We start from the raw sequence: 20,047 nt of genomic DNA on the forward strand, positions 1-20,047 counted from the left end.
TGACGCAAGGGAGAAGACAGAGCGCTAGCGCCTTCAGTCCAATCCTGCTCCTTGAGTGAATGCAATACTAGCTATTTCTCAATTGAAATTGATTTTATCTGTTAGTAATGTTACTGTTATACACATCCTGGTGTCAACATCCAAAAGTAAGCTGCAATGAATGTGAGATACAGCTCTGCATGTTCAGATCAGCAGCGACATCGGCAGTGGGTGACATTCTTCCCCGACCCTTACGCCTTGCTCTAACTGCCTCCGATGCCCTTACCGAGTCTGCGGGCTTGGTAAACACCGCAGCGGGCCACTCACACCGCCCCCATGTCTGCTGTGCAGAGCTGCGGCCAACTCCGGCACCACCTCCCTGTCTACTGAATGGAGGTGCGGCCAACTTGGCAACAAGTCCAGAGACTACACTCGCTGTTTTGATGCGGAGCGCTCCGGCAGCCCACAAGGATAGACTTCTTGTGGAAAAATCCGCAGCACCGTACGGCCTTGGTAACCACAGCCGCAGAGCTCCATGGCCACTGAGAGAGGTTTGTATCTTTTTAATGACTTGGACTCTTTGCGGGTCCCGCATCCGTACCCCGCAACGGTAACACCGGAGGTGGTGTGAGCGAGGGGTTACTGCGCCAGCCAGCTTGCTAGTGCAGCATGCGAGCGGGTCGTCGTGGTAACCTTGACCCCAGCCCTGGCCCGTGAGAAAATATTGACTTGCATGGAGTGCCTCCGAGGAAATATGATCGAATATAGATCTAGTCTAAATGCAGAACAATCATAAACAACCTCGAAACGGCGATAGGCTAAAGACAGTAGATTTTCAATGCGACACCACTCAATCAAATGTGTGTATGAATAAGTCCCCAAAAATAATTTTCAGGCAAAAATAAATGTATACTCACCAAACGTACCGCAAGACGATATGAAGTTTTAAAAAAAGTCGATCCTTCCGTAAAAGACAATAAAAAAGGTGCTTTTGTAAGAGATGCAAACTGACGTAAATCCACAAATTACAGTTGGCGCGCACAACGCATGCTGGGATAGAGTCTTCTCTCTTACATCTTGGCAACGTCCCGGATGTGATGACAGTTTTGCGGAGGGCCAAATTTTAGCTGTAAATTTGTCATTTTTTAAACAAAGATTTCTCAGTTGAATGACAGAACTGGGCTTGCAGATTTACTTTACTACATTCAGAAGGATCTTATGTGTAAATGTCATTTTTTGGTCCAAAGATCAGACTGCATTTTATTTCAGTCAAATCTAATCAATTTTATTTATATAGCGCCAAATCACAGCAAACAGTTGCCCCAAGGCGCTATGCAGGTCAATGCAGGTCTACTTTAACGATACCCGAAAAGAACCGGTTCTCGAATTAAAAATTAAGTCCTCTGTCTCTCCCTCTCTCTGCCTGTCTGTCTCTCGCTTGCTCTCTCTCTCCCTCTTTCTCTCTTTTTCTTTCTCTCGCTGTTTTTGTGCTGCCACGAAGCCTTTCAACTGTAAAATAAATATATTATCAGAGATGCTCACACGCAGGATTTTAATGGAGACTTTTTCCCTTTCAGCAGACAGAACCTCTGTTCGCTGCTCTCCTTGGCTGCATGCTGAGGTGGCGTTTCACCACACAGTGAAGCAGCTAACTTTTCAGCACACATTTTCAGCAACAATTCAGTTAGTTTGTCCATACTGAACAAACAGACAATTTGAACCTGACAGCCGGGGAGAAATTTGCCGCTAACCACAGCTGGAACACTGCGGTAGAGAGCTCTCTGACAGCCTGGCTTCAAAAACTTCCCTCTCCTCCTCCCGCTCGGCAGTAAACAAGCAGAGAGCAAATAACAGCAGTTGAGAGGATTCACAGTGGTGCTTCTCTGGTATTGGAAAATGTCGCAGTGTGATCTGATAGGCCGACAGTGATTCAACACAAATATGCATCTGCACTCTTTGGCTTTTATGAGCAGGGGTGGTGGCCAAGTGGTTCATGCGCTTGGTTTCAGTGCAGAAGGTTCTGGGTTCAAATCCCACCCCTGCCACATTTCACCATGTAATGTGGAGTTGCGTCAGGAAGGGCATCCGGTGTAAAACCTGTGCCAATTCAACATGCAGATCCACCTTGGATTTGCTGTGGCGACCCCGAGTGCAAACAAGGGAGCAGCCGAAGGGACTTACTTACGAGGTCTGTTAGAAAAGTATCGGACCTTTTTATTTTTTGCAAAAACCTGATGGATTTGAATCGCATGTGCTTGCATGAGCAAACCTTGAACCTTCATGTGCATGCGTGAACTTTTTCACGCATGCGCAATATAAATAAAAATGTCCGATACTTTTCTAACAGACCTCGTACTCTTTGGCTTTTATGTTCCTAGTTTGGAAGAAAACAGTAAGTAAACAAATTCCATTGATTTTTTTTTTTCTTTCTTTCTTTTTTTTTTCCCCCCCCCAAACGTTCCAGACAAAGTGATGCTGCAGGGTGTCCAGCCTATAGTTAGGGTTAGGGTTTAGTCTATGCGTGCACACTCATTGACACCTCCTCCTGCAGAAAGTGGGAAACAGGGACAGAAGCAACTCACTGACCAGCAGTGAGGAGAGGCAAATAAGACAGTTTTATTTCAACAGCTTTTTTTTTTTTTTTTTTTTTTTTTTTTTTTTAGCATTTTAGATTGATTTTGAGTACGATGAGAATCACTCACTCATTTAACTTCAACCGCTTACTCCAGTATCCCAGCAATCATAGGGTGTGAGGCAGCATATACCCTGGACAGGACACCAGTCTGTTGCAGGGCTACATACAGACAAACAAACACATTCACACACCGCACGCAGACCTACGGACAATTTAAAGTTTCTTATCCCCCTAACCAATCCCCCCCAAAGCAAGGCTTTGGATGTGGGAGGAAGTTGGAGCACCCGGAAGAAACCCATGCAAACACGGGGAGAACATGCAAACTCGACACAGTGTTCAGAGATGCAGATGAACCTAAATGATTTTTAATTTTCAAATTAAACTTCCTTTACTTTTAGGGATGAGCCTGGTCCAATCCAATATCAGTATCTGGTCTGATATTTACGTTATTCTTTTATTGGATATCTGGGGACAGCAACAATCCATTTACCAATCCAAGCCCTCGCCACATTGTCAAATGAGCACATGATGTTGTGAGAACAGTTTGCAATAATTGTAAACATCAGGTATATTTATTGAATTAACAGCTAGTGGAAAAAAGGTGAAATGTCTCAGTGTAAAAGGTAGAAGTCAGATCATGGTATTATCGAAGCACTGTTTTAAGATGTTTGGTAGGCATGCCAGTAATCCCATCCATCATAAGGTGACAGTTCTTAAAAACAAGGTGACAGTTCTTAAAAACTAAGTGACCATGCTGAAAGGAGGCTAGTGAGGGAAGCCACAAGACACAACTCTGGAAGAATTATAGGCTTCTGTAGATGTGAGTGGAGAAACCGGGAATGGTGCAGCGTCTTCTATCTTTTTTTTTATTTTATTTTTTTTATTAATTTCGGTTTTGCATATTGTCCAAGGGGTTAGTGCAATTGGTTTCAGTGTTGGGGCATTCCTGGTTTAAACTCCACTCCTACCACATTTCGACATGTAATGTGGAGTTGCGTCAGGAAGGCATCCAGTGTAAAACTTGTGCCAAATCACCATGCAGATCCACTTGCATGGTGGTAGTGGTGTATTTCACTGTTTTTACATTGCAATTTTACAAACATAAAATGAATGTATTCAGACAGGAAAGCAAACTGGGTTGTCAGGTGCTTAACGGTTGAGAACAATAAGTAGCTGAAGAAAGGGATTGAATAAACAGAGATGGCCAATACATATATAGGGCTGGAAATTTGAATCTGCCTGGTCATACCCACAGCCGGCTATTTTGGGGGTAATTTTCAGTTCAACTTTTACAAAAATGGTACCAGTTTGTTCATGTCATGAGGATTCAGAATATATATAGGTTTTAGGGCTACATATTATAGTTTGGGAGTTTATCGCACATGGTACAACACTGTATGGTCTTATGGGCCTTTCACACTGAACACGTCAGAAGCATCAAATGCGTCAAAAATCGGTCTAAAAAGCATTATTTTCAATGAGACGTGTTGCTTTTTAGGTACGTCGCGTCAAAAGCCGAGCTTAAGCGACGCTTCTGACGGGAGCGCTCATTGCCGCTTGTCGGCAGGCTGAAGCGGTCAAAGTTCAACCCAATCCAACTTTTGATGCACTGAGCTGTGACGTAGTTTTGCGCTGTCCAATAGGAACGATGCGTCGGGCCAAAACACAGAAGACTAGTGGCAGAAACCACTGATCTGTACAAAACAGAAACGTGTCACAGGACTGCTCATTTATAGAGCAGTTTTCTGTAGAAAAATCTTGGAAATGTCTTTTTTGTTGTTTGTTACCTCAAAATTTCTCATTACTGTTTAAAAAGTGTAGAACACTTGTAATTAAAATAGCTAAATAAATCAATAAATGGTTCTTTAGAAACCTTTCATTTGTAAATTAAAACCACCTGTTATTTCAGATGAGATAATCTCTTGTTTAACATAAGGAACCTCGGACATTATTTTTAGACAAATAAAATAACATGGAAATTTGTACTTTTTTAAAGTCTGGTAGAAAACCAGAAAACACACTGTAAATAAATACAAATGTTTATTATAAATGCAACAGGGAATAATTTAACAATGACTGCAGTGTGATTGTAAAGTAGGATTTCTGTGACATAAACCTCATTATGAATTTTTTTAATGGTCATTTCAACTTGTAATTTTGCCAAAATATGTAATTGCCTTTAATGTTGTTACCAGGACAGAGTCATTTCTAAAATATGAATTGAGCACAATAAGTGGAGAGCTTCTACCTGTGTAAATGTCTTTTGACTTTGATTCGTGGACATTTTTAATGATCCGTTCATTTATTGTTAAAATATAAAATGAAACAGCTTTTTAAAAAATAATAAAATAGTTGCTGTTGAAAGAGCCTTTTATTTAGAAGCAGGTGATATTATGCTGGATTCTCGGGACCAGATGAAGGTCTCTTCTGCAGCTTTGAACTCTGGTGGTGTTGCTGAAGACACTTTTGTCCTATTTTGAAGAGCAAAGATGTTTTCTTTCGACTGGACTTCGTGGTGTTCAGCTCATCAGTGGAAGTTTGGTTGTCTGCACAGCAAATGTTCCTGATAAAAAAGTTAAAAAAAAAAAAAAGTTATTTAAAGTTGAGCTTTGTGGTCTCCGAAAAAAGCTGTAGCTTTATTTGGTAAAAATAAAAGACTGAACCATTTACAAATTAAAGCGTTCACTCAGATCAACTGTGCTAAAAGGCTAAGCTAATGTTAGCTGATCATTAAACCTTCATAGCAGTGCAGTAAATGTCACATTTTATTTTTATATTATTCTCACCTTGATAAAGCTGCAGAACTAAACTCCAGTGGGCAAACTGGGACTTCGCATATATCCAAAAAGTGGGACATTTCGGACTGAGTGGGTCTGCTCCATCCCCCCGGCTGCCTGCCTGTCTGCTCAGTGATGATGCCTGAAGGCCGGCTTCTCCGTGCAGGTCGGCCCACTGTCGCAGTTCGATCAATATTCCACCAAGTTGTCAGTCCTCCCTCGGTCGGCGTCACTCCGAAAAGTAGCTGAAAAAAAGCTTCTCCCAGCCGGGTGATGGGAGAATCGTTCTACTGCTGTTTTTTAAAGCTTTTTTGTGGTTCAGGCGACCCAAATTCAAGATGGCTATCGCTGAATGTTTTTCAGGTTGTGGAAACAGCCAGAGTGTGGCGTAGCAATCTCCGCCCCCTTGCCGCTTCTGAAGCAAAGCTTCTGACGTCACGACGCGTTGGAAACGCATCCGACGGATTGCAAAGCATTGACGCATCGGCCTGACGTGTTCAATGTGAAAGGCCCTTTACAGAAATGGCTATTTTGGGGGTAATTTTCAGTTCAACTTTCAAAAAAATGGTACCAGTTTGTTCCCCATGTCATGATTCAGAATATATATAGTTTTTAGGGCTACATATTATAGTTTGGGAGTTTATCCCAGACAGACAGAATCAGCATCGCCTTTATTGTCATTGTAATTTGCATTGCAACAAGATTTGAGTGCAACTCCAAAAAGGTGCTTTCCGTGGTGCGAGTAACTTTTAGCCAAATCAAAGATAGTGAAATTTAATGGTGAACTATTTACAGTATATGTACAACTAATGTAGACATAAGATAAAATAAAATGTGGACCAAGTAAAATGTAAAACGAGAATTATATACAACTTATTTTACATTTTACTTGGTCGACATTTGGTCCACAGACGTAGCCCTTTATGTATATAGATATCAAAGTTCTTTTTTGCATGTTTCTGTCTAAATTAATAAAATAAATAATGTTGAAAAGTTTAAAAACACATTAATATTTGATGGACATTAAGACAGGCAGAGTTTTTCTGTCATGTTGACAGTTTGTTTAGCCGCGGCGCTCTGATCACTTCCGCCTCCTTTTATTATTAAAATAATGTTGAATTTATGTGGAAATGATTGTTGTACAAAAGCTTCAGATATTTGTTGCTGAGATAGATGATGACTGGAGTGCAGTTTTAAGCAGAAAGGAGGTTTAAATCCGTGAACCACAGCTAATGACGCATGTGCAGATGCAAAAGGCAGACCAATTTTTAGGGGGGACCTTTCAGTTGGCGACACAGGCGTAGTGCTCGCCCCAGATCTTTGCAGCTTAATGGCGCCAGAGGTCAAGTGGGTTCCAGCGTCTGGAAGGGAGTAGCCCACCCACCCCTCTGTTGGGGAGAAGCTCTAACATTTTTCTTATTTCAAATAAAAATGGAACCCATTTCTTGCAACTTCAGCTTAACATTTGATCTAAAACTACAAACTAAGTCCTTGTACACATTGAAACAGATACAATCTTTTTATGTGTCATTTTCAAAAAGTGTTCCCTGAACAGGGAGCCACAGAGAACACTATTATGCATGTATGCCAGGTGCTGTAACACTCCCACAAAATGTGGCGAAGACGATGTGGTGCATGTGGTGTAAGGAGCTAATCGATATAGCAGCAGAAGCTAGAAATTTACAAAGAGGCACAGTGAGTAAAATAAAGCTTTTTAATACAAAGCTCTCTGGCTGTTCTTCTGGACTCCGCTCTGAACATCTTTGTGTGTATTAATATACTTAGTGTGTATTCAAAGTGAATCAGTGTTGTGGAAAAGCTGGGTCATTCCATGCCAAGTCAGGCAGTGGTCCCCACATGACCCCCTCCAAAAAACGTGAAAAACACTGCACTTGCTCCCCAGCCAGAGAAATAGAAATACCCCAAGTTTTAATGAGCCAGCTCTAATACTTTAGGCACAGCAGCTGTTTCAAAATCGCAGCATTTTTGTTCGTATTTGGCCAGAAAGTGCTTTTTTTCAACTTTGGAGAGCAGTATAGCCTAGCCAAATTAAGTGAAACCCCTCAAACTTACTATCCTAGGCAAAATCATACTGGAAAAGCCATATCTCGCATCAAAACAATGATATCCGGCTTCATTTTTTTATCCAACTGTTCTTAAAAACTGCCAAAAACGGTATATTTTCTAAACGAGGTCTTACTTTGAGCATGCACTGTGTCAAAATGGATTAATGCCCACGCTTCTCCTTACAGGCATAGACTGTCAGTACAGTTTTTTCTTTTTTCTTTTTTTTTTTTTTGGAAGGGGTCATTTGGGGAATTTTTAAAAATTTGACCCATTTGGCATGGAATGACCCAGCTGCACTCCAACATTCCTGTTTTTCACAGACTGCGTTCACCTGCACATGCATCCACTCCACTGACTGAGGATTTTGTCAACTGCTACTACTTCTGGTGTGTGAAGGCATGAAAAAATAATTATGCAGGGAAACGGAGATGGAACATCGTAAATTTGAAAACCTGCATGATGGTACCGACATATAATATGATGTCACAGCGCCATTATGTCATTGTTTAGGGAGAGCTCTGCCGTGGGTGCTGTTTCTGACGTCACATGCATGTCGGACATGTGCACATGCTGTGAACTGGTCGGCACCTCACCGGTAATAAAATGGGCTGAGAGATAAGGTGGTTCCACAGTTTTGTTTTTTCCTCAGATGTATCACTCTGTATTGGCTAATGCCCTCCTTCTCCAGCTGTTGTAGTCGACACCGGCGGGTGCTGGTTGTGATCAAGTAGCAACACTCGATCTCGTATTTTGACCCAAACCTGGAAGTGCAGGAACATGATACAAATGAACATGTACGGCCCGGTGTCGCAGACCGAACGGTCCCCCCCAAAAACTGGTCACCCTGCCTTCACTGTGCATGTGTCATTTGGGACCACAGCAGCTCATCTGAGTCTGACTCTATGCCCCCAAAGCGATTAAAGGGAATAATGTGATTATTAACCAACAGATGGCAAAGTAAAGCCCCTTTCACACTGGGCCCACTTCGAGTTACGTCGTGCGGGATGATGACGCCACGTGGACGCAACCTAGTACCGAGACGATATAGCTCAACGCCACGACAGCGCGAGGGACGCTAAGCATGAAGCAAATTGGATGTCAAAAATTAAACTTTTTTGTGTGTGTGTGTGTGTGTGTGTGTGTGTCCTGTGCTCGACGCAGAATTAAGTGGTTTCAGTGCAAGTCAGGGCAAAGCGACGGTACTCAACGTGACTGGAAGCCACACCCTCCCAGTACAGCATTACCCGACACCAGTGTATGATTCCTGCTGTGTTCCATTGTTCCCGAAGTATAAATCATGCAGGATTGTTTTTATACCGTGTACAAAATGCAGTAAAACTACACACTCAAAAAGAACCAAGAAAAAGAGAAAAAGATGCTGATTGCAGCTCCTTGCTCTTCTCTCACAACTGTGTTTAAATAAAGTCCATAAAAGTTCTGCTCACAGACTGATTGCCAGAGACAGGACATGTCCACATCCAGTAAAAAGTCCGGACATCTCCAGTCCACTCACGGACGATTCGTTCGCGCACGCACATGTGAACAATTAAAAGAAAAAAAAACTGTCTGCAGACAGTTTCTCACTCTCCCCTCAAACTCTGTCATCACTGTGTTAAATAAAAGGACAAAAGAGGACATAAGTCCTGCTCACAGACTAATTGCCAGAGACAGGACATGTTCACATCAAGTACAATTCCAGACATCTCCACATTTACTTATGAACGATTCGTTCGCGTGCAGCTCGCGGTCAAAGGAAGAAAGATAAACTATAACAGAACTCAGAGCGAAGACGTGCAGCCCTGCACAAGAACAAATATAAACTAAAAGAGACATCTGGCTGCAGCCAAACTGTGCACTCTGACTTCTCTGTGCAGAGAACCTGCAGGCTGTGTCCTCACCTCCTCTCTCCCTCCCTGCTGCGCGCAGCTGCCGCAGACATTACTGTGTCGTCATGACACCACAGGAAGCAACTTGAAGTGGGCCTGGTGTGAAAGGGGCTTAAAACCTCTTAAATGATTCTAAAGTAAGTTTTAAGTAGAAAGTAGAAGTTTTAAGTAGTAGTAAAGTTTTAAGCAGAAACGAGGTGAAGTGACGGAGGCGCAGTGGATGTGGAAATGATTGTTGTACAAAAACTTCTCTGTTGCTGAGATAGATGATGACTGGAGTGCAGTTTGAAGCAGAAACGATGTGATAATCGGTGAACGCACAGAAATGACAAATGTGCAGTGAAGGCAGGGTGGACCAGTTTTTAGAGGTGACCGTTCGGTTGGCAACAGCGGTGCAAAAACATGATTTTGTTTGCTAGAGATGTTTACAGGTCTATGATTACTGTGTGTTGGGGGGTTCTTACTACTTGGTTTAAGACATTATAATCCATAAAATTCTGTATAATTGTGGGTGTGGTTGCTTTGAGTGACAGTGACTCCAGATCTCTGGGTGGATACGCCTAGTTCTGGTTTGGTCGTTTCAGCAGTCAACTGACAGGCAGTGGCAGTTACTGTGGCAGACCAGCTCCTTCCAATGGTGTTGGATGTTACCCCTGTCAGTGAGTGTATCATGAGGCTCTGTAAAGCCTGGGTCCCACCGAATAATGAAGGCTGAATAATGAGCCACACAGCATGTTTTCTTTGCTATGAGAGGGTTTATTCAACTGTCGTGAGAGAATAGAGGCTCTGAGTGGCTCTTAGAAGCATTATCTTCAGTTAACGAGGCTCCTCTCTGAGCATGGTGCTAATTTCAAGATGTTCAAAATTTAGCAACAACAGCTTGGGGCAGTTTTTGTATGTAGTTTGTGTTTGTGTGTTACTACGACGACTTAAAGCTGGGCTTACACTGTGCGTGTTTTGGCCCTTTTTCAGCCGATTTTTCACTCGTGCGAGAATTTTTTGGATCGCTCTGAGTTTCAGCTTAATCGTGTGTCCTGCATCGTGTAGTATACATGGAGTAACAAGCTGCGTTTAACCGCTCACAGCCACCTCCCGATCGGCAATCGTATGGTCACATAAAAATCAAACCTGTTTGATATTCTGGTGGGCCGTCGTGAGGGTTCCACGCTGTTGAAGCAACGCTACAAGTGTCTCTCGCACCGTGCATGTGCAAACACTGGAGAGAGCATAAACAGTGATCATCATTATTCCCTTTGATCTCTTTGGGAGAGCAGCTTCTGTTTCTTTTTTTTCCCCCCATTATTCTCCAACTCATTTAAAGTCTTTTATTTTATTTTATTTTTTTAACTTTGATGTCTCCCATCGAGAGTTTTTGTAAAAATAAGAAATGTAAATAAAGTTTGAAAGTAAAAGGAAAAAAAAAAGCTTCTGTTTACATTTTACTTCTGGAAACACGAGTCCGACGTGGTTTTAGAACGTACAATGTGAGTAGTCAGATCGCATCAGAGCATCAGGCCGTATAGTGTGAGTACATTAATCATGCACTCTGAACTTTTACACCCTGCGGTTTTGTCACACAGTTTGAGCTGGAGCCGGATACGATTGAAAGTATCGTACAGTGTCTGCCCCGCTTAAGGTGCCCTGACACAAGCATGTTTTTGATTCACGCAACAGCACGACCTGTGTCGTGACGATCCCATCCGCTGTGTTCACAGCTGGATACCGTTCTTTGTTCTACCAGCTGCCACGTGCTCTGCGCTGGACGCTGCTTATATAAAATAATTATTTTGTGGCAGATTAATCTTTTTTTATGCAAATTGCCTGTTAAAAATGTTTCTAATCACTTCCTGAATCACAGAGGAGGCTGCAGCCGGAACGTTCGCACGCACGCCTAACAACCTGCAGAAAGCATTTTGAGCCGTCTTAAAACGCTTGACTTGTTTACATTGTTATGGCTTGATAAAACAGTTGTGGTTTTTTGGGGGGGGTTTTGTCCCTCCTTGTGTGCAGCTGTTAACATCTGCTGCGATCTGCTGACATCACCACTCGCTCTAGTCACTGCTTGTTTATTCCACTTGACGAGCTGCACGGCGTGTTGAAGATGAGATTGCGCCACATAGCATGATGTTTGTGTGTGAAAGATTTTTTTGAACATTTCAAAATTCTCTGTGCGCCATAGCACGCACCGGCGCCCCTCTGGTGTCCTGTCTGCACCAGTTAAAGACGAGTTTACTCTCCAGCATGACACATCACGACCTGTGTCTCTTTTTTGCCAAACCTTGGATGCTGAAAATGCCTCTAATCGCTTCTGAAGTCACAGAGGACTGTTTCATCTGGACACTTTTTTTTCTTTTTTTTTTTCCTCTCTTTCCTGCTCCATGCGGAATGTATTTTGAACAGCTTAAGGTAACTATTTTTAATGGTTATATAGCTTGATTAAACACTTCCTAACTGTAAAAGACATGAGCTCTGCTGTGTGTGCGCACTGAGGCAGTGACTCATCACGCTTCAAACGAGCATTTATGCAGAATGCCAGCTCACAAAAGAGTGATTTTTCAGTAAAACAACGATTTTTGCAGAAGTAAATGGATGAACACAAAGTTAAAAGTAGGATCACGGTGTGAAAATGACTGTATTTAAAGCCAGGAAGCCAGTGAGAAGGAGCACAGAGGCGGCTCTCCAGGAACCCTTGGTTCCATTCCAGCTGGTCTGGTGCATTACAGGTGGACAGCAACCTGGTGCACAGCACACAACCACAGGACTGTACTGGAGTGTCTATTTTTGCACTGCGTTTAAAAAAATTTGACATCTTTAAATGCTGCTGTGAATTGAAAACCCACACTTTGAAGGTACCAGGTGTGGGAGGGCTGGAGGTTTGGACCAAACCCATACCCAAATGTGCACCAACATTGCGTTATCATGGCGCTATCACGGAACTACATGGCTTCACGTGACTGATATGAGCCATTTGAGGCTCTAATGACAGGTCGGTCAAGAAGAGTTGAGGCTGTAATTGCTGCCAAAGATGCATCAACAAAGTATTGAATAAAGGGTTTGAATACTTGTGTACGTGTGATTTCTTTTTTATTTTTAATAAATTTGCAAAAATTCCACACTTTTTTCATGTTGTCATTATGTGGTGTTGTAGAATTGTGAGGGGGAAAAATGAATTTACTCCATTTTGGAATAAGGCTGTAACAACAAAATTTGGAAAAAGCGTTGTGAATACTTTCCAGATGCACGATACTAACAGAGACTAGGATGAGGAGTATCCTGTGCATTGTGAGGGAGAGTCAGCTTTGACACTTTGGCCATGTGGTCCGTTTCTTTGTGCATGATCCAGCACGCAGGTGCCTGTAAATGTGTTCTGCAATGAAAAAAGTCAAATGGAAGAATGTTATGTTTCTCAGTTAGCATTTCCTGTAGTGTCTTTCTGATTTGTAGTGTCCCAACTCTTTCTAATTTGATTTGTCATTCAGTCCTAAACATCCTCTCTATTCGGTGGACATGCAGATGCTAATGAATGCAGGTCACAACACGGACCTTTAGCAGCAGTCATGACTTTGAGTTGTCACCTGTCCAAACTTGACTCTCTGTTTGTCTTTAGCTCCTGCAGGAGTCAGGTTTGCCCACACAGACATCAGGGTGCCAGACTTCAGCGAATACAGGCGTCAAGACGTGCTCGACCCCCACAAGCCTGCTGAAGAAAGCAACGAGCCAAGAAAAGCCTTCTCATACATGATCACAGCCGCCAGCTCTGTGGTCGCTGTGTATTCTGCGAAGACGATCGTCACACAGTTTGTTTCCAGCATGGGCGCCGCAGCCAACGTGCTGGCTCTGGCAAAGATCGAAGTCAAGTTGTCCGAGATCCCAGAAGGCAGCAACATCACGTTTAAGTGGCGAGGCAAACCGCTGTTCGTCCGCCACCGTACTGAAAAGGAGATCGCCATAGAGGCTGCGGTCAACATCGCCCAGCTGCGTGATCCTCAGCACGACAAGGACCGAGTCATCGACCCCAAATGGCTCATCATGCTCGGGGTGTGCACACATCTGGGTTGTGTCCCCATTGCGTTTGCTGGAGATTACGGCGGTTACTACTGCCCCTGCCACGGCTCCCACTACGATTCCTCAGGCCGCATCAGGAAAGGCCCCGCCCCTCTGAACCTGGAGGTTCCCCACTACGAGTTTATTGATGCGGACACTGTGGTTGTGGGCTGAAGGTCTCGGAGTGCTGACATCGTATCTGTGGTCTCAGTGTCAGTCTGCTTGCTTGGGAAAATATTTTGCATCATTTTCCTTCAGTTTGATAAGTTGGAATGTTCAGCAGCTTCCAGGAATTCACACTTAGTGTCACATCGTTTTAACACACAACAGAAAATCCAGTTGTAATTAAACTTTGACCTGTATTTAATGTGACTTGATCATTTCTGGTGATGGAAATAAATGCTGCCTTCCCATTTTGAGTATCAGTATTCTGAGTGTATAAATTAAAGCACAGTGACACAATGCCATTGTTTTCTTCACTGTGAAATAAATGCCGCCTTAATTGCTGACCCCAGTAATTAGCAGAGATGTTTTCTCTTAAATAGAGCTTTATTGTACAACCCCCCTGGTTTAGTGTTACTTAGCCTGTCTCTATATTAGTAACCCTCACTACATGTAAGCAGATAAGAACTAGAATTTTTTTGGGCAGTCTTCAGCTGGGCATGCACAATGATTGGGGTTGATGGCAGGATTGTAGAAACGTGTAGTATTGGACAGTATGGCGCAACTGCATTAGGACCATGCATGCTGGTCAAATGGGTACATTTCACATCAGTTTGAGTATGTACATTAATCCTGTAACACCACCAGTGTTGCATTTCCATTATTGCATTTGATGTGTATTGCAGGGTGTTACATGCATGTTATTACAGGCAGAGAGGCATACAAATGGGGGAGCACACGTACTATACGTTTGCATTTGATACAGGTGTAGTGATGCGGTTGATGAACCTGAAGCCAGTTTGGCCTACACAAAATGGTCTTCCCAGAGTGGCAGCTGTCTCCAAATTTAGTGGTGCAGGTTATGGAAAAATCGTGCTGTCCAAGTCACTGTGCGTTACTGTTATTTTTGTACTGTGGGTCGATAGCAGCATTAAACTTGGTCCGTGGGCAGGAAGTCGTGGTTCGACTGAACTGCCCACTTTAAGCGAGCTGTGAGCTTTTCAGCCGCGGTTTTCTGCAACAGCTACGACGACTCCTCACCTCTTAAAGCGCGGTGACAACAGCACACCTGCACTGAGCTTTACAAAGACATTTTAATGCTTTTTTTTTTTCACCTTTATTTAGAATTCTGAGCTGAACCGCTCCGTATCTGCTGCTAAAAACAGCTGATCCTCTGCGACGCGTTAACAACTAATACTGTTTTCCACTCAAATGCACCTAAACGCAATCAAACATTCTTACCTGTAAATCTGGACATGTTTTCTGCATAAATAAATATCATTTCTTTGTGCTCAAACACCAAAGCAGGGGCGAATCCAGATAGAATGGGGGCGTGGGGCAGGGATGTGCCCCCCTCCCCCACAACACCCCTAGATTAAAGGTCCAGTTTTGAAGCCTTTTTTTTTTTTACTACAACTACTAATACTACTTATAATAATAATTCAGACAAAATGTTTAGAGAGAATTTAAATGTTAGAAAAAAATGTTAGAATTTAAGTTACATTTATAAACAATGTAGGTTAGAAATGGCAAGTTTTACTGTTACAGGTTTTACTGTTACAGTTAAATATGAGGTCAAGAAAGGTCTTTATTTTACTTTTTATAAAAGAAGTATTTTCACTGAAGTCAAGAAAGGGTGACTATAAAGTGAGTTTTGGCAAAACAAGTATCATTGTCATGTGGCAGAGAGTTGTTGGCAGCTGGGGAAAGCAACTAAAAAAGTAACTAGTAATCTAACTTAGTTATTTTTACAATTGAGTAATCAGTAAAGTAACTAAGTTACTTTTTCAAGGAGTAATCAGTAATTTGATTACTTTTTCAAAGTAACTGTGGCAACACTGTTTATATATATATATATATATATATATATATATATATATATATATATATACACACACACAGTAGTGTTCAGAATAATAGTAGTGCTATGTGACTAAAAAGATTAATCCAGGTTTTGAGTATATTTCTTATTGTTACATGGGAAACAAGGTACCAGTAGATTCTCACAAATCCAACAAGACCAAGACCACCAAGCATTCATGATATGCACACTCTTAAGGCTATGAAATTGGGCTATTGGTAAAAAAAAAAAGTAGAAAAGGGGGTGTTCACAATAATAGTAGCATCTGCTGTTGACGCTACAAACTCAAAGCTATTATGTTCATACTGCTTTTTAGCAATCCTGTGAATCACTAAACTAGTATTTAGTTGTATAACCACAGTTTTTCATGATTTCTTCACATCTGCAAGGCATTAATTTTGTTGGTTTAGAACCAAGATTTTGCTTGTTTACTAGTGTGCTTGGGGTCATTGTCTAGTTGAAACACCCATTTCAAGGGCATGTCCTCTTCAGCATAAGGCAACATGACCTCTTCAAGTATTTTGACATATCCAAACTGATCCATGATACCTGGTATGCGATATATAGGCCCAACACCATAGTAGGAGAACCATGCCCATGCTTCACTGTCTTCACTGTGAACTGTGGCTTGAATTCAGAGTTTGGGGGTCGTCTCACAAACTGTCTGCAGCCCTTGGACCCAAAAAGAACAATTTTACTCTCATCAGTCCACAAAATATTCCTCCATTTCTCTTTAGACCAGTTGATGTGTTCTTAGGCAAATTGTAACCTCTTCTGCACGTCTTTTATTTAACAGAGGGACTTTGCGGGGGATTCTTGCAAATAAATTAGCTTCACACAGGCGTCTTCTGTCACAGCACTTACAGGTAACTCCAGACTGTCTTTGATCGTCCTGGAGCTGATCAATGGGTGAGCCTTTGCCATTCTGGTTATTCTTCTATCCATTTTGATGGTTGTTTTTCATTTTTTTTTTTTTGTTGTCCTTTTTAAAGCATTGGAGATCATTGTAGATGAACAGCCTATATTTTTTTGCACCTGTGTATAAGTTTTCCTCTCTCCAATCAACTTTTTAATGAAACTACGCTGTTCTTCTGAACAATGTCTTGAACGTCCTATTGTCCTCAGGCTTTCAAAGAGAAAAGCATGTTCAACAGGTGCTGGCTTCATCCTTAAATAGGGGACACCTGATTCACACCTGTTCCACAAAATTGATGAACTCACTGACTGAATGCCACACTATTATTATTGTGAACACCCCCTTTTCTACTTTTTTTTTAAACTAATAGCCCAATTTCATAGCCTTAAGAGTGTGCATATTATGAATGCTTGGTCTTGTTGGATTTGTGAGAATCTACTGAATCTACTGGTACCTTGTTTCCCATGTAACAATAAGAAATATACTCAAAACCTAGATTAATTTTTTTAGTCACATAGCACTACTATGATTCTGAACACTACTGTATATATACATATGTGTTGAATGCGAGTGAAGTTTATTACTACTACAGCTACTACATCTAAACATAAGGTGTTTATTGCTGAATATATCGTTATTTTTTTAAATGTGCCGTCAAAATGGTGAACTGCCAATTAATGCACATGCATGACATAAGTTATTTTGGCCTACCTACAGCTGGCATTAATTATATCTGGTGAAAGGCTGGTATTTTGCGCTGGCTAATGTATCTATTGGCAAAAAAAAATGCTCAAATGTATTTCCATGTTTGCTGATGCGTAAACAGTGTCAGTGCATTTGCTTTCTCAACTGTTCAACTTGGAGCAGTGCATAATCTCAAATGTGAGAAGCTGTTAAATCATAAGGATAAAGTGTGGTGCACACACCACAGCATTTTGGCTGCTCACTGGAGTAAAATGTGGCCTCATTACATACATAAATGTTTCTCTCATCACTTTGCATCAAGCAAAAATGGAACGACTTGTTGGCCAGCTCCCACCCTCTCCTGTGCTGCAGGTGATGACGGTGAAGAGCGGACATTGTAATGTGTAAACCAGGGGCTGACAAACTCTCCCCCTGGAGCCTCAGATCACACCTGTGCGTGTTTTCTATAGTCCAAGCCAGATCGCAGTCATGCAGCAGATAAGTGATTCCACTGATGATACAAGCGCCAAATTTGGTATAGATGATTCTAATAAGTCCTTCAAAAACATTAGACATGTAAAATTTTTAAATGGCCTATTTGCACAAATAAAACAAGAAAATATGGGTGGTGATGGTATTAAATCATCAAATGTGATTCTGTTGCACACAAATGTAGCATTTTCAGATATAATTTGAGTCCGCTTCATTTTTAAAAGATATATGAGGTCTGTCAATAAAGTATAGGTCCTCTCTATTTTTTTCAAAAACTATATGGATTTCATTCATATGTTTTTACGTCAGACATGCTTGAACCCTCGTGCGCATGCGTGAGTTTTTCCACGCCTGGCGGTGACGTCATTCGCCTGTGAGCACTCCTTGTTGGGGGAGTCGTCCAGCCCCTCGTCGGAATTCCTTTGAGAAGTTGCTGAGAGACTGGCGCTTTGTTTGATCAAAATTTTTTCTAAACCTGTGAGGCACATCGAAGTGGACACGGTTCGAAAAATTCAGCAGGTTTTCGGTGAAAATTTTAATGGCTGATGAGAGATTTTGAGGTGATACTGTCGCTTTAAGGACTACCACGGAGCGAGACGTCGTGCAGCGCTCCCAGGCGCCGTCGTCAGCATGTTTCAAGCTGAAAACCTCCACATTTCAGGCTCTATTGATCCAGGACGTCGTGAGAGAACAGAAGTTTCAGAAGAAGTCGGTTTCAGCATTTTATCCGGATATTCCACTGTTAAAGATTTTTTTAATGCAAGACGTGCGGACGGATTGCAGCGTCGGCTCGCAGCCGCTGCAACGCTCCACCACAGGAAAAAACACCTCCGTTGGAAGCCTTAAGGACAAGTTGGAACATGTCCAGCTGTTAAACAATTTCTCATATACTCACTCCACTGAAAGCCATCAAAAGCCGCCTGGATTTTACAAATGGTTATCAACACGGAGGTGTTTTTCCAGTGCCGCCGCACCGCGCCGGCTGCGTCCTGACGCGCGTAAAAAAAATCCCTATCGTTAACATTGAATGAATTTTCAAAAATTCATAACTCAGAAAAGATCAAATTTCTTTCATATTTCAGAGCGTTATGTAGGATAGTATGCTTTATCAACTGACAAAGTTTGATCCGGATCTTATCCAGATTACAGATTTTGCGGCCATTTAAATTCAACATTGAAAACACCTTTTAGTGTATTTTACATTATATCTTAATCAAACGTACCCCAAACACACTCATATTTAAAAGTGAGGTGCAGACTGGCAGTCACTGTCACCTGACAAAGTTTGATATGGTTTGTGGATTTTGTGGACATTTTAATTTAATATTGAAAAGCCCATTTGGCATACATTTTGCATTATATCTCAATCAAATGTGCCTCAGTCACTCTTATTTTTCTGTTATGGATTTACCTACACCACCAAAATTTGATGGCAGTTCCAATTTTATGCCTGTTTGTCTGTCTTCCAGTTATCAGTCAGAAACCAAGTGCCAAAAAGCAATGACAAGTTGTGCATAGCAGTGATAACCAATGTTCTGTGAAAATTATCTGACATCATAATACAACTCTGATTCAAGTGTATGACCTAAATGTGTATAACTGACATTTGACCACATCAAATTTATCTTATGAAAAGCCACTTCTAACAAGACTTTGAAAATTTGTTCCACAGTAAAATTTTCTGGAATTGGAAACTTGTGTTGGCGGAGGTTTTTGCTCTACGAGTGCAGTGCTCTAGTTAATGCCCTGATTACACCGGACAGAAACCTATATAAGACCTACAAGATCATGACACTGTGTCCACTCTCACAGGTCTTGGCTGGTCTCCGTTGTGAGCTGTTATTTGTGTTTACACCAAGCTGCATTGTGACCAGTAGTGGGCACAGTTCCACTAATCCGTTAACCGCTAATTATCAAAGATAATGTTTTCATTATCATATTAGCTTTTCAGATAACTTTGAAAACCATTATGAGACTAATTATCTTCCGATAAGTTTTGGTCTGATAATTTTTAGACCGCTAACGTATTTTTGCAAATGTGGTAAACAAAGCTGAACAGCTCGAAATATTTATAAAACTTAAAATCAGTTGAGCACCTACCTGTTAAATGTTTCGTAGCTGATGTGTAGTTCTACCCTCTGCAAAACAGAGAAGAGCTGCTTTAAGAAGAAACCACTCTATCCTCTGCAGACAAAGAACTGGTCCCCCCCACCCCAAAAAAGGTAATTTCTCTTAACCCCATACTGATACACAGGCAATATCACCCAAGTCATTCAGAGGCATACATTTTTAACTTATTCAACTTTTAACCAAACTGTCAGACAAGTTATTTAAATTAATGTCATGTCTGAAGTTTTATAAAGTGAAAATATCAGATATGTTTTAGTTTTAAAGTAATGCACTAATTTTTAAGGTTTTAGTGTGGATATACGAGCAGTGCATTATGGGTAGGATAGGGTAATCTCAGTAGTTCACGACATGAGAAATGCATTTGAAACACACTGGTCAGGCTCTACGGACAACAGCATTAAACTCTAGTGCCTA

General features: G+C 41.6%; 1 protein-coding gene across 1 annotated transcript in view; it reads left to right on the plus strand.

Moving 5' to 3' along the window:
- LOC117522431 (cytochrome b-c1 complex subunit Rieske, mitochondrial) overlaps positions 1-13,687 on the plus strand; it is a 28,578-nt gene extending 14,891 nt beyond the window's left edge. Inside the window, exon 2 of the mRNA XM_034183836.1 lies at positions 12,952-13,687. Coding sequence (XP_034039727.1) covers positions 12,952-13,562 — 611 coding nt within the window. The 3' untranslated portion in view covers positions 13,563-13,687. The remainder of the gene's footprint in view (positions 1-12,951) is intronic.
- Positions 13,688-20,047: the final 6,360 nt, after the last annotated feature.

The sequence above is a fragment of the Thalassophryne amazonica genome, chromosome 2 (genome assembly GCF_902500255.1).
Source record: "Thalassophryne amazonica chromosome 2, fThaAma1.1, whole genome shotgun sequence".
NCBI classification, from domain to species: Eukaryota; Metazoa; Chordata; class Actinopteri; order Batrachoidiformes; family Batrachoididae; genus Thalassophryne; species Thalassophryne amazonica.